At 35.1% G+C, this 20,510-nt stretch overlaps 2 protein-coding genes across 2 annotated transcripts; both read left to right on the forward strand.

The window, feature by feature from the left end:
* The first annotated feature begins 7,405 nt into the window (after positions 1-7,405).
* On the forward strand, positions 7,406-9,552 carry LOC123561472 (uncharacterized). Its single transcript, XM_045353871.2, has 2 exons — positions 7,406-7,453; positions 8,425-9,552. Exon 2 carries the CDS (start codon positions 8,508-8,510, stop codon positions 9,432-9,434), a length of 927 nt encoding a protein of 308 aa, XP_045209806.1. The 5' UTR covers positions 7,406-7,453; positions 8,425-8,507; the 3' UTR covers positions 9,435-9,552.
* Positions 9,553-17,141: 7,589 nt separating this feature from the next.
* On the forward strand, positions 17,142-20,413 carry LOC123561467 (agrin-like). The gene is made up of 4 exons (XM_045353857.2): positions 17,142-17,290; positions 18,386-18,503; positions 18,941-19,153; positions 20,020-20,413. The coding sequence occupies exons 1-4, from the start codon at positions 17,251-17,253 to the stop codon at positions 20,081-20,083; spliced, it is 435 nt and encodes a 144-aa protein (XP_045209792.1). The 5' UTR covers positions 17,142-17,250; the 3' UTR covers positions 20,084-20,413.
* Positions 20,414-20,510: the final 97 nt, after the last annotated feature.

Consider the following 20,510-nt stretch of genomic DNA (forward strand, 5'->3'; position numbering starts at 1 on the left):
AAGCTCCCCCTCCCCTCCCCGAACAGACAGAGAGAACGTTTTAGATACAGTAGAGATGGTACCTACCCAAATAAATCAAAGGGGGACAACTCTGAATTGATCAATAAACTGTAGCCAACATTAAACATTGATCAAAAGTGAAAGAAGAATCAGATAGGTCCCTTTTCAAACAACTTATCAGGCAGACAAAATATGACCTACATTTGTTTAAATACCTTTGTATTAAATATACAATATGCACGCTTTTCTCATGGCTTACACTGACAGTTATTTTGTAAGTTGTAGTGAGGCCCTGATAGAAAGTTTAGTAATACATGAAGATTATATAGAATAATGCAAACATTCCTTTGAAGAAAATTAACGACATTAAGAAACGTTATTAAGTTTTGATCTTTTAGCCAAAGATGTTTATTTATTGTTCTCAATGGTGATACATTGGTTTACACAACATTTATATATCAAAATGTAAAATGTATATATCCAACAATGAGAAATAACAAAAAAAGTTAAATTGATAACACAAAAATTCATTGTCGTCAAATATAATTACAATGTTTTAAGGTAGTGGTTGTAGTTACTACATGTTAAGGTAGCTGACAGGTAATGACTCTATGTAATGCATTTTAAGCAATTCTCAATTTAAACATTCTCTGGAGGGAACTAGCACGATCATTTGCTTTCCTTGAAAAACGAATAAATGCTGAAAAAGCATATGGAGATTACTCTATTTGATGATTTTCGTTACAGGTCAACTACCCTAAACAAACTAAAAGGTTTTTTATTTATTGTTGAAAAAAAGTAATCGGATAATTTTAGATATCAACATTAATTTAAAACTTATTCTATTTACACAACTTGAAACAAGTTTTTTGTTGGGGCCTCTCATTTACAAATATATCAACAATTATCACCTGAATTGAGTGCATTCATGAGTGGAAAGTATTGATGGTAAAATGGTGTAGGTGTTTATTTACAATATAAAATCTTTAATAACTTCTTTAAGGTATATTTTTGGTATGGTTTTGGTAAGCTTATAATAAAGAGCATGTCATTCTCTTTCACTCAGAATTTTTTTCAAGCGTATTAGACTCTTGGCTAGTCTTGGAATTTGACTTTTTTAAAAGACAAAAGGAAGTTCAGTATAGGCTCTTTCAAAATGTTGAAAGTAGAGTAAACTTACCTTATTCTCTATTGAATTTATTTAGCTGTGGGGGCTTTTGATATAGACTATAATTGGGGAAGTCCTAAAATCTTTGAAGAACGGTCAGTACAAGAGTTGTCCATTTTGCTTCAGATATTTTGAAAAAGTCATTTTTTAGGTATCAAATATTTCTATTTTTTACACGGAGAAGAGGAAAACCATAAATATATTTAGAAAATTGGTGTACTTAGCTATCATTTCACTCTGGAAAAGCCTATAAAGATGAATTTGAATTTTTTAGGTACCATCTCTAGATACAGACGTGTCCGGCTAACTTAGCCTAGCTCTTTGCGAATAGACAGTCTGGTTCTTTAACGTGCCCGGTGTATAGCACCGATACACGCGAAGCCGTCTTTCCTGGAAAAAAAAAACAGTACAGGCCTCTAGTTAGGTGGGAGACACTCAAGAGCATCTCAGAAATTTCGAGTGCCTGGACCGGGATTCGAACCCTGGACCTCTGGATTGACAGTCAAGCGTGTTACCACTAGACCATCGGCCCACCTTGGGAAAATGGGAAAATTTTGTGAGGGATTTGTTTTTCCTATAGTTGCGAAATTAATACTACGAAATCATTTAATTTTGTGGGGCATGAAATTTAGTTTTTTTTGTGCCAAAATGGTTATTTCATAGGGATTTGAATTCATGAACTTTTGAAGATAAAATGGATGTTTTTTTTTTTGGTTGGGATTTAGTTTTGAGGGGCAACCATGAAATTGATGGATATAATTCCCCTATGAAAATTTATGATTTTACAGTTTTTGTGAAAGTTATGAGTAAGCCTTTATCCTCTGAAAATATCTCTTATATTTTTAGATTAAGCTGGAATCATTGAATTTTCACAGCATGTAGATTGGACAGAGTTCATGTTTTAGTTTTTGTGTAATAGTAACAGAATTTATGTAAGAGTAACTGATAAAGTTTTGTAATTTCAGTTATATCAATAATAAAAGTTTCGTATTTTCAGTTAATATATCAATAATAAAAGTTATGTAATTTCAGTAACAGAAATAATATGTTTTATAATTTCAGGATCAGTATACATTCAACAGTGTAAGTTTATTGTTGGATTATCTAACAGACTCGGCGATATCACCTTTGCAGAGGGACTTTGTGGAAATGGAGGAACCTTATTGTTCTGATGTAAGCGTTCCATGGAGGTATAAAATTGTATTGGCAGATCAGTTTTAAAATTCAGACTTTCTATTGGTCAGTTTTAATCCGTAGCTCACTAAATTTCTAAAATTGAGTGGTCCATCTTTCAATTTGGGCAATACCATTAACTATTCAAAGGGGAGTTCAATGAAAATTTACTGATTGAATAGCGAACAGTGCAGACCATGATCAGCCTGCATGGATGTCTAGGCTGATTTTGGTCTGCACTGGTAGCAAAGGCAGAATCACCACCAGCAGGTGAAGTGTCAAGTTTGCGATTTCAAACAACAAATCTGATGCGTGCATTTGAAGACTGTTTTCTAATTTCAGTTTTATAACCTCAGAGTAAGGTCAGACATGAAAACTGAATTTCGTCTGATTTCGTAAGAAACTTTCTTATCAGTTCTTGAGTGGTTTCTTTGTCTCTCCTGTTGATGCTCGAATCACTTGTCTCTAACCTCTAGAGTTCAATCCCTATTCATGCCGTCATGCGAAGAAGCCATCCAACTGGCTTGCGGAAGACTTTTTCAAACAAGGTGCCTACTCATGTCTGAAATACTAGCCAGAGGGGCTCCTTGGGTCTTCCTCCACTATCTAAGCTAGTTCAGTCGGCAGAGCTTGTCTCACTGTTCATCCATACTACTGCTTTTAATCTGGATGTTTGATTTGAACCAAACTTAACAGGAAGATTAGCAACCATAGCTCTGTCAAAATAACATTGTTGAAATAGGGCTTCTATCTATAGGAATATGGTATTTAATTCACAAGTGATAGTACATGTTCAAACAAATTTTATTTATAGTGCATAGTTGAAGGGGATCAGAATGAAAAGAAGATTATTGTTTCTTTGTTTTAATATCATAGTGATGAACATTTAAATTTCCAGTATTCTAGGTTCATGGCAATATGTTCGAAAGCTCTGAAAGCAGCATTTATATCAAGTTTGACAATAATGTATTCAAGGAGAAGTTGGATGCCATCTTTCCAAGGTATGTTATGTTGATTTACCTGAGTCATCTTTGTCAGAAACTAGGTCAGTAGGTCACCAGATCAAGTATTAGAGAAACAAGAAATATTTTTAAAAAAGATGGTCGGCGTGATGTAACTGAAGCACAAGTTATATATGGGCAGAAACCTGTATTTTAAATCTTTTGGCAATGTTGAAAGGGGCCTCTATGAAGTTTTGTATAAATGAGGACAGTAGTCCTGAAGAAGAATGTGTTTAGAAATTGTGGAGGGACACACGACGGACACCAAACAATCACAAAAGCTCACTTTTAGTCTTTGGTGCTTAAAAGATGGTAACAGTAAGCAAACAATATTGAAATACGTTCTATACTTTATTTCTGGAATTGTTGGAAGCAACATGAACCCTTACCCTACTTCAGCTTATTATCCAATTTGTCTATCATTCAGAATATGTACAGTACTGTTTTCATCGGAAAAATTAATTTAGAATTTAGAGTCTAAATTTAACAGTATCGGACATGTTGTTGCAGGTTAGTAATGATTTGCACTGGTTAGAAATTGTTGCTGTAATGCAGGGTAAGAGATAATGACTGTATAAAACAAATAACCTTTTTGTAAAAACAAATATTAAGGAAAGGAAACTTAACAAAACAGAAATAACTTAACAAGAAAACTTAACAAAACAGAAATTTGTCCGGATGAGCAGATGAATATTTGGTTACGCACACCTGTTCAAGTGGTACGCATACAACCTGATGGTGCTGTACTTACAGAGGTTATTGATGACGAACGCGTTGTCATTTCACTCAGTGTCACACATGACTCAGAGTGAAGCATTTTCAGCCTTTCCTCCAATCAGTGCCACTCTTACAAAATCTCTCATTATGGCTGAAAATACCGATAATACCTTACCAAGCAATCCGATTGGTACATTATTCAGGCGGCATAAGGTCATACGAGGTCATAAAATCGTGCTTAATACGGCACGCCGAAAAATATAAACACTGTAAAGGTCACTTTTTCTACCTGATCTTTATGAAGGTTGGTCAGAAAAGTTTTATAAATTTACGGCACTTTTGAAATTTGGTTACCTGGGTGAGCAAATTACCGTATAGGGGGTTAGTTCTGCGGGTTTTTATTTCTGCTAAATCTGCAGAGATAAACTTTGATATTTCGCTTAATATAATGACCTGTTATCTTTATCTCACAAGTTTTTCGTCTGCTGTCAAGATTTTTTGTACTCCGCGTTACATCGTATAGCGGAGTACCTTTGTCCTAACGTTATTATCTTTCAAAACCTGTTTTGAATGCTCGAGTGATTCGAGATCAGATATAAATAAGATTTTTGGCGGTAAGAAATTAGTTCTAGCGATTCACTCTGTGCGGTGACATCGTTACAAGCCAGAACAATGGACACCTCGGACCGCAGCAGTTATGATGATCGGTGGGGAATGGAAAATTCTAGAATCCAGGCTATGATAGACGACAGGATGAAGGCGTCTTTAGAGGAACACAAAACTTCAATGCTTACAGATATGGAGAAAATGCTAGAAAAGATAAGTGGAAATTCTAATTTTGAGCAAATGAATAAGATTTCAAGCATATTGAAAGGCACACAAACTTTTAAACGGAAGTCAAATGAGAGCAGTTTAAATACAACTCCAAGGTTAACATCGCTCTAGATGAGGCAGATCATTTGATACAATCAAACAAATTGCAGGAGTCCAGACAAAAGATCGCTGAAGGTATTCTTTTATATATATCTTTTTAATGTTATCGCTTCAGACGCACGGGTAAATATTGTTTAAAATGTACCGGTAAGCAGACGATCGATAAGCAGACGATAAGATTAAGATAAACGCTATGTTTACATAAAGCAAGGCTTGATTGTGTATTTAATAGTTCAGTATGCACAGTTAATATTTGTCAACGTTAGTCACATTTTATTACCGTTATAGACATATACATATGGAGAGAGATAGTCGCTAATATTTGCATTCATTTTCAGCAAAAGAAATGATATCTCATAGACAAAAGCTCATACGCTTAGCGGACTCGTCAGAACTGGGGTGGAGGGTAGTAAACGAGTATGAATCCAACCCATTAGCCAGCGATTCCGACGATGAAAAAAGGATTTACATGGCTGAGACGAGGGCGAACAAAAAGTTAAAGGCGGAGAAAGCTAAGAGATCTCGTGGCAGTAGATCATGGCCATACCGGAAGCCAACTACAGCATCGGCCGGCAATGTACAAGTTTCTAATGCTACACAACAAACGCCTCGTAGACCAGGATTGTGCTTCGCCTGCGGGAAGCCAGGCCACTGGAAAGGATCGTCGGAATGTTCTGCGAACAATTCCAATAATAAGACAAGTAGTTTTATTAGCAATAATTTTCAAAACGAAAATTTATTTCGGATTAAAGATCCAGATATCTTATTTTCACAAAGTAATAATGTGGTGAAAAAGAGTGACGTCATTACTGAAAAAAGTAGTACAGAGCAATCGTCTCCGGTAGGTAGACTAAAGCAAAATTTGTCCAAATGGAGAGAGGCTTCAGACAGTACATTTATATAAAATGTAGTAGAAAAAGGCTACAAGTTGCCTTTTATGAGTGTTCCAGACAATGTTGTTTTAAAAAACAACAAGACTGCTCGAGAAAATTCATGTTTTGTTGAGCAAGAAATTGAAAATCTCCTGCTTAAAGGCATAGTAAGTGAAATTGATAGTATTCCTTATGTAGTCAACCCTTTAACCGTAGCCTACAATAGAAATGGAAAACCAAGGTTAGTCTTAGATTGCAGACACATTAATCCTTTTTTACACCAGTTCAATGTGAAGTTTGAAGACATAAAAGTTGCAGAAACATTATTTGACAAAAACTCTTTTCTATTTACTTTCGATCTGAAAGGAGCATATCACCATATAGACATTTTTCCAGAGCACAGAACATATTTGGGGTTTTCATATTCTAGATCAGGACATACAAAGTATTACGTTTACAATTCTTTACCATTCGGCATAAAAACAGCAGGACATATTTACGAAACTTTTGAAGGTAGTTGTTACATTTTTAAGAGCAACTGGACATAAAATCGTTATGTTTCTCGATGATGGGATCGGTGGTCATTCAGATTATGAAAAAGCTTTGCGCTCAAGCGAGTTTACCATGCAAACGTTTGTTGCTTTTGGCTTTTTACCAGCTGACAAAAAGTGTAATTGGGTACCGACACTGATATTAGTTTGGCTTGGGCATGTTCTAGATATGGCACAGAATATGATTTTTATATCATATGAAAGAATACAAAGATTAGAAATTACATTAGATTCCGTGATATATCAGGTATGTCGAGATAGAGCAAATATAGTTCCAGTAAAAGTGTTGACCAGAGTCGTCGGACAGATAATATCATTACAAAGCGTAATAGGTAAAAAAATTCGTTTAATGACAAGAGAATTATTCAATTGTATCAATGCAAGAGCCAGTTGGAATGCTCCTGTTAAAGTAACAGATTTAGCCATGTATGAATTACAGTTCTGGAGAAGCAATGTAAGTACACTGAACAGAAAAGGGAGACAATTAAACGAAAATCATGTGTGTCTGTATAGAATATTTGTCGATGCCAGCGCATTTGGCTACGGCGGGTATGTAGAGAATAACGTAAGAGTAAGTAGTTCAGTTAGTCAAGGAATAGTAAAATTAGAGTCCCAGAAGCTCCCGGAAGTGAGCAGAACAGAGTACGAAAATTTCTCAAAGAAGGAAAAAACAATAGAATGTATGTCGTCCCCGGAAGTGGACTTCTTAGTTAACAAAGAGTCCCCGGAAGTGGACTTACTAGTTCACAAAGCGTCCCCGGAAGCGGACAATTCAGTGTCTGATTCATTCAGAGGAACCAACAGCTTAATTAATACTTTGTCATCTGAGGCAGGTGATGAGACCAGTAGTAGGTCCCCGGAAGTGGACACTTCGATTTGTGATAGGTCACATGATGCGCGAATTGAGTTCAGTAGTTTGTCCCCGGAAGCGGACAGTATTGCAAGTGTAATGTTTCCTAAAGCAGATAGTATGTTAAATCGTATGTCCAGGAAGAGGACATTATTACTTGTAGCATGTCTCCGGAAGCAGACAGAACAGTAAGTAAAACTTTTCAAAACATAGTCAGTTACGTGAAAGACACGTCCCCGGAAGTGGACAATACAGGTAAACATGTGTTATGTTTAAATGCAAATGAAAATTGTTTTTTGAAATCAAAACAAAAAGTTACCACACGGAAGTCATAGGGCAGTGGGATACTCTAGAACAAAGTCAAAGTTCAACATGGCGAGAAACCGAGGCCGTTAATAGAGTACTCCATTCGCAAGCAAATGTTTTGCGAAATTCCTATGTTAAGGTTTATTCCGATAACAAAAATGTTAAAACTGTGTTATTAAACGGTAGTCGAAAAACACATTCATAGTATTGCTTTAGATATACATAAGTTCTGCGAAAAAGAAAACATCATGTTGTGTCCGGAATGGATTCCCCGGGAAAATAATGAAAAAGCAGATTATCTGAGTAGATGTTTTGACTGTGATGACTGGTACATTAGTCAGAATGTATTTAATTATTTAGAAAATAAATGGGGTCCACATAATGTAGATAGATTTGCGTCACATTTAAATAAAAAATGTGCAAGGTTTAATTCACGTTGGTGGGTTCCAGGCACAGAAGCCATTGATGCCTTAGTTCAGCCATGGGGGCAAGATATAAACTGGTTGGTTCCACCACCAAGGCTGGTTACAGCTTGCATTAACAATTTAGTAGTAGAAAAAGCCAAATGTACATTAATTGTTCCATTTTGGAAGAGTGCGCCGTTTTGGCCATGTTTGACCAATAATGATGGAAATTTTAGAGATTTTGTGAAGGAAACAAAAAAATTTGAAACGGACAAATGTCGTTTTATCAGGATCGGGGAACAATGGTTATTTTGCTAAAAATCCATTACCGTTTGATATGCTAGCACTAAAATGTTCAGTGTAAAATTATATTTGTTAACAACTGTTTCATGAAATTAGAAACTTACGTTGTATACGACACTATTTTAATAGTATTAATTCTTTGACAGGTGTTGGTCTGAAGGACACAATCAAACATAAACTAGACGAGGCAGGGATACATGGAGAATTACAACGATCAGTAACGGACAATATGGCGAGTTATCTTTTACAATCAAGGGCAGACAATACAGTAAAAAAGTATCAGAGTTCTTTTGATCAGTTTAAATCATATTGTGATATAAACAGCCTAGTATCTAAACCGGCGTTACCTATCAGCGTAGCAATGTACTTTACCAGTTTACTTGATCAAGGCAAGTCAGACAATGTCGTGTCTGCAGCTTACTATGGAATAAAATGGGTACATAATATCAACGATCTTCAGGACCCGACGGAAAACAGTATCGTCAAACAATTGTTAGAAACTGCGAAACGTATAAGTTCCAAGCCAGTACAGAAGAAAGACGTTGTAAGCTCAGAAATGTTACAAGCACGTTGCTTAACATATCAAGATAGTGTTGATATTATTGATTTGAGGGATTTGTCAATGATTATGTTAGCCTATGCAGGTTTTCTGCGTATGAACGAAGTCAGTAATTTGCATTGCAATGATGTACAATTCAATTCCGACCATCTAGTTTTGAAAATAAGGCAAAGCAAAACAGACGTTTATAGAGATGGTTCAGAAATAGTTATTGCTAAAAGTTGTTCTTCTGCATGTCCGTATTCTATGTTACAAAGATATATGTCTGCAGCACATTTGTCGATTAACTCTGATGAATATTTGTTTAAACCTGCATTTAGATCAAAACATGTCGCGTCTCTTATAGGAAAGAATAAAAAGTTAAGTTACACAAGGGCAAAAGAATGTATTGTTGATAAATTGAAAAGTGTTGCGCCGGGCCTTAAACTTGGTTCGCATTCTTTAAGGGCAAGTGGCGCTACGTCCGTAGCTAACACCGGTGTATCAGACAGGTGTTTAAAGAGACACGGTCGTTGGAAGACCGATGTAGCAAAGGATGGTTATGTAAAAGACTCTCTTGAAAAAAGGTTATCTGTCACAAAAATGTTAAAATTGTAAAGAACTTAAGATTATTTAAGACTTGCAAGAGTTGCATATAAAGAACATTGAATTTAAATTTTTCAGCTTCTCTATACTTTGTAATTTTCTATAAATGTGTCTAGCAAATCGCATAACAGTGTCTGTTGTTGATTTTGTATAGTATATAGAAAGGACTTTTTGTACTCCGCGTTACATCGTATAGCGGAGTACCTTTGTCCTAGCGTTGTTATCTTTTAAAACCTGTTTTGAATGCTTGAGTGATTCGAGATCAGATATAAATAAGATTTTTGGCGGTAAGAAATTAGTTCTAGCGATTCACTCTGTGCGGTGACATCGTTAAATTTAAATTCAATGTTAAAGATCAGAGGAACATTATTGTAATACTTACTTTATTTACACAATAATTTGTAACCTCAATGTTGAGGAAACGTAACTTATCTAGAGTTAATAGTTATCTGACATATTGTTCATAAAAGATCTTTCAAGGATGAAGCCCAACATTCAGTGGTAAAAGACATGTGATAAAAGGGCACAGGTTTCCAGACACTGGTTTTTCCTGGGCGAGTCGACCACGTTTTGGAAATCTTTTATGAATATCATGTAAAACATATTCGAAGATCGTTTGTTTAAACGTATACATTTTGTGTTTGATTAATTCACATGTATCTACGGCTTGTATGTTTAAATATGTCATCGCAAAATAAATGTGTCTCGCAAATCGCACAACAGTGTCTGTTGTTGATTTTGTATAGTATATAGAAAGGACATTCACACCATATCGATTGTGGTTGATTGCTTTTGTTATTGTGTCAATGTATCGTCCACGAATGAATGGTTACTGTCATCAAGTGTATATCGCAAAACAATTTAGGTTTATGAAAAATTAAACAAACTAATTAATGTGTGTTGTAACTGAATGGACTGTGAACACACTATGTACTAGATTTTGCATTTGTATATATTTGTAAATAAATCGTATTTTTTCTTCCAGCAGTGTTACATTTTATGAAAATGTCTCTCAAAATGAATTACCGGTACTAGACCTACAGTATTTATTTTTGATAAAATAGAAGTCAAGTTAATTACTTAGTCTGAATCTTTATGAAACACTGTTTGTCCTTGTATTCAGGTGAGCGTAAAAGGACCATCATGACCTTCTTGTTTCCTTTTAGGCAAAAAAGTTGAGAAATGAAGATTAAGATGCAGCTAATTGTATTTAAAAAGGGAAGACAACTTTTAATGTCCTTGCTTTCAATTTGAATGTTCCTTCTGAGGTAGTTTTGCATGTTGATATGAAGACAATTTTACTATGTAGAATTTATTCAAAACTGTTAATTTGTTAATTAAAAACGAAGTCAGGATATATTTAGAAAACTGATCTAAAAAAGGTGTTAGACTGATTTGAAAGAGTTGGACTAAGGGCAAGTTTTCATAATTTAAGTGTATTGGATAATCACAGTTTCAATGATTTTGACTTCTCTCAGTTGATAATCTAAGTAAGTTCTATTATATGATCATATAAAATATATCAGTCTATTGTGATTTATAACACTTGAATACAAGGGCAAAAGGTGAAGGTTTTGAAGCTGCAGGTCAGGTTTGAATTTAGGTCATCTTGCATAGTAAGTAAGTATTAACTAAGTTAAGTTATTGTACCCCCAACAACAAAGTTGTAAGTGGAGGTATACTGGTTTCAGGTTGTCTGTCTGTCTGTCTGTCCGTAGACACAATCCTCAACAATAATTGCATCAGAATCTTTTCAATAAATAATGTTTTCAGTAAGCACTGGTGTTTTGTAAAATTAGTGAACAAATCATATCTTTGAATTAAAAAACCTTCCGACGGCCCCTGTATACAAGTATTTCATTTAAGCAGATATATAAATATCTTTTATCACTTCAGGCAACCGGACATAGTTTTTAATTAACCTCGACCATAACATAGATTTTCTTTTTCCACTGTTTTCTCTGTCGAAAAACGGCGTTAAACACAAAACCAACAAACAAAATCCTCAGGAAAAATACAGGGAACCAATCAAAAACGCTCTATTTTTATAAAATCGCTATTTTTTGCTTTCAAATAATACCACATGTTGCTCTCCTAGCAGAGTATCGGATAACAAATCATTAGTGTGCTATTTTTAGATAACTCTTCCAATGACCGTAACAGATGCCTGACATCTGTTATCAATCAACCTGATCTTATGGAATTCTGTTGATCGATATGTTAATTTAGCATTTATATATCGAATTATACAGGCGGTATTTACACCGTTATTGTATTGTTTTGATTTATGCTACCCTTGAAAAAGGCTTTTTTTAAAAAGCCGAAAGCGCTCGGGTTTATAATTAAACTTTTGACACTCTTTGAACATATATTTTCTCATACTTTCTCTCTCTCTCTCTCTCTCCCCTCTATCTATATATATATATATATACATACAAAGAAAAGTGCATCACACAAGGTTACAATACAAAAAAATAAGAATGGTATTTAATCAGAATCAACTAAAAAATAAGTTATTAATGAGCAAACCCACGACCTTCCGCACTAGTGAGTACTCTACCACTAGGCTACCCAGGTGGCTAGAGGTTTCATGTAGACGTTATATTGTACATTTACAGGTTGAAGGACGTGTTACAGAAGATCGGCAATGGGTCGGAGAAGATCGACATGACGAGGATGGGAAATCTCATTCAGAGAAAAGCCCTTGATGCTATGGCTTTAGTAAGTTTAGCTAACTCCATATATACTAGCACCTAGGTCCTTCTTAATGGAAACTCTGTGATCTGGCTCCTGTATACCAGTACTCATGCTGGTTTCGGGTAGCAGGGTTTATGAAGATATTTTTGCAGTATCCAGTGTAACATGGTGTTTACCTATCAGTAATGAAAAACCAGAACACAGTAGATTAGATAATTTTTGCATAAGCTTTAATTAGGGATTTCAGGGTTAGCTGCCATATTCACGACAATAATTCGTGAAACTTGAGTTTTTATGTTTTAGGACATGATGTAGGTTAATAGTCACAAAAAGTTGAATTCTTTAGTGTCATTATTCGCTAATATTGGTGCAAATAAATTCATTGCAAAAAAATTGTTTGATATACAGTATTAAGATCAGTTTGCAAGAGTTTGCCAGATGGTGCACTTTGGGTCTTTCTCCACAGGTAAAACAGGGAAGTCACCATTATGACCATAATTGTCAGTGTGACTTTAAACTCACCAAGACAAACAGAACTAAACAATGTATTGTCAGTTTATATAGCTGAGACCTAACAACCTTGCATTTTTATGCTGAGTTTCCAACTGGCTTTACATATTTGAGTCGTGCCATGGGAAAACCAACATAGTGGCTTTGCGACCAGCATAGATCCAGACCAGCCTGCGCATCCGCGCAGTCTGGTCAGGATCCATGCTGTTCGCTAACGGTTTCTCTAATTGTAGTAGGCTTAAAAAGCGAACAGCATGGATCCTGACCAGACTGCGCGGATGCGCAGGCTGGTCTGGATCCATGCTGGTCGCAAACCCACTATGTTGGTTTTCTCATGGCACGGCTCAATTTTGTTAATGTTCAAGAAGGTTTTTTTTTTCAAATTCTCTTTGCAAACAATTGACTTTTGGACAAATCTGTCAGGTTAGAGGGTTCTAGTTAAGAGGTGTTACTTTCAATGGAAAGAATTTATTTAAGATCCAGACATTTTGTTTTGTTTTAAGAGGTGGTTGCTTTACTATTTTTAAGTGAAAAATGAAATGTCGGAAAGTCTGGGAAAAATCATGGAAAGATAATTTCATGGATAAAATTTGAAATTGCAATGGAGAATCCCTATAAAATGATTTTGCTCACTTCGCTTGCAAAAGGCCTATTGTTATACATCTTATAGTTTCTGTGACATTGTGTATTTAAAAATGTTGCAAACATGAGTACAGTTCCCTTGGCTAATAATTTTGTTATGATATTTGTGCTCTTTTAAGACTGTTTGTTAGGATCTGAAATGTTTACAGTTAATAAAGAGTACATGAACAGATTGGTTTCTTTTGGGAAGAAGAGGTCGAGTATGGTGTGTTTGTCAGCTAAAAACAGTGTTTGGTCTATGAAAAGTCAGGGAATTTCATTTGTCCTATTTGATGGCAATCCTGGTAAAGAATAATATTAAAGGTCACATTTTAGAAATATTTTAGCCACAAAGGAATTGTGTAATTTAATTTCAGATTGTGAGAACACAATATTTGTTGTTGCTGCCAGCAATTATTTCATGAGACGAATGCCAGCAAATGTCATGCACAGACATGGAAAATTTTCCGAGAGCAAAATAAAAAAAAACAGAACTAGCAGAATCAGCTATTAAATGATCACATTTTTAGCTTGACTAAACAAAGTTTTAGGAAAGTTGACCAACTCTTTTTGTAGTCTCATATACAGTAGTCTCCCCTGACAGTAAAAATTTAAAAAAATTAGAATTCTGATAATCAGTTTTTTGTTCATTTGATATTAAACTTTAATAGAAATCGTTCTGTTTATTTCCCTAAGTATTTTACACTTGAAATAAAATGAAAAGATAAATTAAGAATAAGAATACATTTTTTTGCAAGTAAGGTGATTTTCTTGTTATGGTTATTTGGCATTTTTGAAAACAGTGATTAACCTTTGCCCTGCTAAAGTGTTTATCATTTCAGTTTGGGCAGTACCATTAATTATTCTAAAGGGGTGTTCATTGAAAGATTACTGACTGACCAGTGCAGATCATAATGAAGGGCAAAATAACTTGCCAGCAGCAGGCTAAAGGTTAATCTACTACCAGCGGAGGTAATTACCCCAGGGAGTTCGTCATGCATTTGTGTTGGCAATATGTTTTGCCCTTGTCCGTCCGTCCGTCCTTCCGAGAATGTTGTGTCGCGCCAAGCTCTAAAAGTATTTGACGTAGAGTCACAAAACTTTACAGGAATGTTGATCAGCACGTGTAGTTGTGCACTTGGGGTTTCGCGTCCGGATTCATTTAGTCATGTAGGAGTTATGGCCCCTGACTTTGTAAAAAATTGTCATTTTAGTGTTGTGTCGCGCCTAGCTCCAAACGTATTTGACCTAGAGTCACAAAACTTTACAGGAATGTTGGTTAGCATGTCCAGTTGTACACCTGGGGTTTCGCGTCCGGATTCATTCAGTTGTGTAGGAGTTATGGCCCATGACTTAGTTAAAAATTGGTCATTTTAATGTTGTGTGGCACGTAGCTCCAAAAGTATTTGACCTAGAGTCACCAAAGTTTACAGGAATGTTGGTCAGCATGTGCAGTTGTACACCTGGGGATTTGCGTCCGGATTCATTCAGTCGTGTAGGAGTTATGGCCTCTGACTTGTTAATTTGTTTTCTTGGTTGTAGATATATGTCATGTCCTGGTAACTGCTTTCTTGGTGCTGGATATATACCATGTCCTTGTAGCTGGTTTCTTGCTGGTAGATATACAATATGTCCTGGTAATTGTTTTGGTTGTAGGCCCTGTTTTGTTCTGTGACAATCTGTGTATGAAACCATTGTCTTACAATTGCATGACCATAAAAGAATAATAATAAGGTCTTAACACTTAGTTTTGCTGTCATTCCTTGAAAATTCCAGTAAGCATAAAAGTTTGACTCCATACCTCCAGTTAATGAAATATGAAACTTAAGTTTTTAGTCCTGTATTGTGTTGGTGACCCTTAAAACTCAAATAGACAAATCTTGAGGGTAGATAAATATTGCTTTCTTGTTCTTATGTTTGTTCGTGCTGGGGCTGTTGTGAAATGACTGATTGAAATTGTGTTGTTGTAGTTTTTTTTTTGCATTTGGGTCAGTTGGTCAAAAGTCAAGGTCTAAGTTGCTTTTAGGCTGAATGATCATTTTCTGCAGATAACTGGACCCTTAGTTGTCAAGTTCAAGTGATAATACCTTGTGGTCGTTAGATGACTCAATTCTCTTTGGGTCATTAGGTCAAGGGTCCAGGTCATGCTGTTCTGGAGACAGAAAATTACATACCCATACCATTATAGGGGCATATGTGTTTTACCATCAGCTCTTGTTTGGTAATTTGTTTTGCAGGATAAATGTCACGTCATATTTTAGCAATTTTATAAGGGTAGATTAACATTTTATATCTACTGTTTTCAGATATGATTAATTAATTTCCTAAGTGTTAGAGGTAATATGACTTTAGTATTAGATAATTGCCATAATTTGGAACAATAGTTGTTTACTTTATATATTAACATTGCATTCACATGTTTGTTATACCTAATATATGATTACTTTTAGATCGACTATTCGAAAAATAGGAAAGCTATCCTACTCACCCCGGCGTTGGCGTTAGCGTTAGCGTGAGCGTCACACAAATGTTAAAGTTTGCGTAACACCCAACATATTTTCAAAGTCCATTGAGATATTGCTTTCATATTTTGCATTCTTATTAACAATCATAACTCAAGTCTGTAAAAGGAGGAGACAAGTCTATCAAGCACTTTGACTGAAGTTTGACCTCTTTTTGTCTTAGAATAAATGTTAAAGTTTGCGTACCACCCCAAATATTTTAAAAGTCCATTGAGATATTTCTTTGATATTTTACATATATATTAACTATCATGACCCCAGCTTGTAAAAAGAAAGAAGCAACTCTATCAATCATTTTGACTGAATTATGGCCCCTTTTTGACTTAAAATATGCGTATATGTTATAGTTTTACTCATAGCTTATATTATACTATCAAACACTGAGAATAGTCGAGCGCGCTGTCCACTGACCTCTTGTTTGTCCAAAGTACTTGTAACGCACTCTTTTTTCCGTAAAGGTCTGTCCAATATAAAGCTTATTAAATCTGCAGTACCAAATGTGTGAATTTATTTCTGTGGTATATATATATGGAAGTGGATCTCCACAATGTTTTTCCTTGTAAATGTTATGGTCATTGTGTGATCCACCATGGTGACCATGTTTTTCCACGTAAATCTCTTGTTTTTAAAGAGGATCATCATGTTAATGTTATTGTGTTATCTACCACCGTGTTTTTCATTGTAAATCTCTAATGCTGCAAAGTCAATCAGTATGGTTATTTTGTGATCCACCACCATACTTCATACTGTAAAATTCTTTTGTGTATGGTGTCATTTTATACAGATATATTGTTTAAAGAAACAAGAACAGAAATGTTGTATACAAACAACTTTAGATATATATAAAGCGGTAAGAAAATCTTTCAGAATCAATGACAACTTCAATACCTTATTGTTAGAACAATTGCTTTGAGTGGGCAAGTTGTGGGTTAGTTTATTGACCGGGTGATACAAAAGATATGAAATTATGCCCTTCATCTAAAACAGTAGATAAAATAGAGAAGCGCTCTTTCTTAGTCGCAAAAAAATTTGACGTCACCGCACGTTAACGTGACGTCATTCTAGCGTAAGCGTGTTTTAACAAAGACAGGCATACTAGAATACAGGTTTGACTGTATTAAAAATATTGAAATATACCTGTAATACACTAACGACTTGAAGGTAAGGTTTGTATAATTGTTTTTGCTATAAACACGAAAAACAAAGATAATTTCTGACATTATGATCTGACAGAAAATTTCTTTTGTTAAATTTCTGTAAAAATGTTCTCATATGAATAATGATGGCAAAGCCGTAATCTTTGTGACTTTGTTAAGAGTTTATTATATAAAATTAAAAATGACATCAAGTTAAGGTCAACTTACGATTGCCAAAAATGGTATCATGTACTCTTATCTTGAAAGTTTAGTAAATTACAAAAACAATTGAACACATTCTTAAATTCAACATAGTGGATCTAAGACAAATAAAGGTTGAAAATGGTTTTGTCAATCGCTATGTGTCTGATCAGTTTTTCAGGTAATTACGAGATTTTACTAAATTTTACACATACCTTTATCATATGACTGAATACTCTTCGAAATAGAGCGGGTGATTAAATACACAATTTCTGATTTATGTATAAACATGTGATGTGTCATCAACAACGTGGTCATGTTTAAAAAAAGAAAATAGAAAAGAGAAAACAGAACATGGAAAATGCATATGACATGGAATTTTGAGAAATGTCAGGGGAGAGAGGTGCAAATGTTTTAATAGATGCATAATACACTGGCTTGACGTACATGTAAACAGTGGTGAATTAAAAAATGTATCATAACCGTTTACTTTTTTCTAAATTTTAGCTGTATTTGCATAGATGACCGGTCCCGTTTAGATAAAGTTAAGACACACATTTAGACACATCTGGTTAGTATTTAGGTGCTCGTAACGTCGAAGACTCTAGGACATTTGATTTCATTCCTGGAAATCATTATTTCTATTATCATTAAGTCATAAATAACAGACTGAGCATAAATGCTTGTACATACGTGAATACGCGAGCTTGATTACACTCGGCAATATGCCACAGTACACCAACTGCTCTCATTGTGGCCGGGTTAGCTACGCACAAACTCGGTATACCTGTTTGCCACCTTCTTATCTAGCTGAAGATAGAGGCACCAGCTTTAGAGGCGTCAAGACAAACTTAAAAAATTTTTTGGTTTGCCAAAAAAAAAAGTGTTTCACTTGTAATATAAAAACATGTAAAGCCCAAGATCTCTTGTTTGTTTTGTAAATCAGTCAGGGGTGGATGTATCCCGGTCCAGCAGATATCAGGATTATGTTTAATTCTTTTTTTTTATTTTCCCTAGCTGTGCACCGATAATATGGCCGGGACAACTGGCGTTTACAATGAAGCCCGTCTACTTGTACATTTTTTGCAATGCGCATAGGTCAACCAGTATTGGCTCAATCTTGTTTCGTGGACGTGACAAAATAAAAATGTTTTCAAATATATATTATTTTTCATTTTTGATGCTTCAATAAATGAGCCTGCAACAGAACTCAGTTACATTCAAATGTACCCTCAGCCGAGTTCAGATACTTACGAAATAATTTTGTCTAGTACAGGTTTTGCCTGTGCCGACGTGTTTTACTCCTGCGACTACATAAACATAGCCAGTACCGACTGTAGCCGGTTCTCTGATGACATAACGTGCGGGACTAACTTGGTCACATACAAAAACAAGTAAGTGTTCGATTCAGTTTAAGTACATATGCTTTTAGAACTGACGTGGATTAAATGATACATTTTATATTATTATTGCATTTTCCGTCCTGTTACGACAGTTCGGTATTACGTCGATAGAATATTTCTTTGAAAACAACGAAAAAGACCGAATTCGAATCCACTAGGAGCTTCTTTTTACCTTGCTGTCTGTGCGCCAATTGCAAATGCATTGGAAAAGCTGAGAACCAGATATTGTAAATATATAAACCCAAAGAGACTCATTGTAAATGAAAGATATTTCCTTTTTGCGCAATTGGTGGATGGTTTTCTCGTATAATATGTACTTAATATATTTTTCAGTCCCAATTATGTTGAAAAATTGCATAATAAAAGGACTGCAGATCACCAAGTCACAAAACATAACCTTGCTAATGGTTTCATGGTGATTTTTCTAGATGCGAATTCAGTAAAGCTCACTGCGCAGATAACTCTATTAACCTGAAACATTACGGTCCCTGTAACGGGGCTGATGGAACAACCTCTTCCCCAGTAGACGCGGCGGGAGCCGAAGTCGTGTTTGATTTCATGTGCACCAGTCTCAGTCATATATCATGTACCCCAGGAGGTTCGAAAGTCTGTGCATCAAACGGGCGCATCTACGAAAACTAGTAAGAATTTTCTTGTTGGTGTTCGTTTCAAATTTTATTGTTCCTGACCTTTTGATCAATAGTTGATACTCCGTATTCTACCGACTTGATTAAGCAAAGATCGCAGTGACACGCTTAATTTATTCGTAGAGATAGGTCGTTCTAGTCCTAAATTAAAGCTAAATATACTTATCTAATGTTTCGTAATTAGTTATAAATACACGAGCTGCTTAAAGATAAAGTATAATAAGACTTTATTAAACTGTTTTCACTGGTACAGTACGTACTTAAATCAAAATAAAGAGTTGTATTCATTCCTTTGATGTAAGAGTCGAATCGAATGATTTTAATCAAAGTTTTTTGTCAGAATCAGGACAAAACTACGTCAAATCAATGAAAAGCCTCGTGGTAAATCAAGCCTTTCTCTTTTCCAATTAGAATTTTATTTAATTTCGGTCAGAATTTTATTAAATTAAATGCTTACTAAATAGCTAGAGAATCGTCGGGTTTTTACTTGGACTTTTATATCTGGTGAGGGAAAAAGTTTCTGGGAAAGATATAGAATGGACTAAGGTAAGGTTATATTCTGAGTCAGTTCTCTAATGTATTTGCAATAAAAAAGTCGACCAGATCTGTAGCAACTATTTAGCTGGAAATGTGGGCGTTAACTATTGTTTTGTTGTTTTGTCATAATGTTTGAAGGGTACGGCAGAATATATCACTTGTTGCCCGGTTGACAGATTCCACGACAGGCAAAATTAGTAATTTAGTAAATTGTAGCAACATTAAATAAAGCAATTCATTCAGCTAGATAAAAAGATTCCATGTTTGCCACCAATATTGTAACAGCTTCTTTTTATCTATCTATTTTTTATTTTCTTTTTCAGCTGTGAGTACGAGAAAGCTAAGTGTACACACCGTGAACTCAATGTTTTAGACTGCCAGATATAACGGAGAGGACAACATTGTTTCCTGTTTCTGAATTATATTTTGATATGTTGTATTAATAACAGGATACTTTTATTAATAATTTGTGTCTAAAATATGTCAATACAAACTTAATTTGCTGATAAAATGTTTGTAAAGATGCGTAATTAAGATAAGATACTGGCCTATATACAACATAGAGGGTCATCCCAACCAAACCTCTCTCTATAAAGCAGTATATCCATATAAAGCTACAGCAAAACCTGTTTATAGGCCAGATATAAACGGAATTTCGTTTAATTTTTTACCTTACTATCGCCTATCACCAAATTATTTAAATGTTAGCAGAAAAGTAGGATGGCGATGGTAGGATAAGATAGCTATCATAGTTGGATGTTGGATCAAATATTTCAAATCTGCTATCTTACTGTTGCTTTCCTACCCCAAGGTT

The sequence above is a fragment of the Mercenaria mercenaria genome, chromosome 15 (genome assembly GCF_021730395.1).
Source record: "Mercenaria mercenaria strain notata chromosome 15, MADL_Memer_1, whole genome shotgun sequence".
NCBI classification, from domain to species: Eukaryota; Metazoa; Mollusca; class Bivalvia; order Venerida; family Veneridae; genus Mercenaria; species Mercenaria mercenaria.

What these genes read in the sequence shown, in the direction of transcription:
- LOC123561472 (XM_045353871.2), top strand. Translation starts at nt 8,508, where the DNA reads ATGGCGAGTTATCTTTTACAATCAAGGGCAGACAATACAGTAAAAAAG.
- LOC123561467 (XM_045353857.2), top strand. Translation starts at nt 17,251, where the DNA reads ATGGTTTTGTCAATCGCTATGTGTCTGATCAGTTTTTCAG. An exon ending in GTGTCTGATCAGTTTTTCAG is followed by an intron (nt 17,291 to 18,385) that starts GTAATTACGAGA and finishes TGTCTAGTACAG; the next exon opens with GTTTTGCCTGTGCCGACGTG. An exon ending in GGGCGCATCTACGAAAACTA is followed by an intron (nt 19,154 to 20,019) that starts GTAAGAATTTTC and finishes TTTCTTTTTCAG; the next exon opens with CTGTGAGTACGAGAAAGCTA.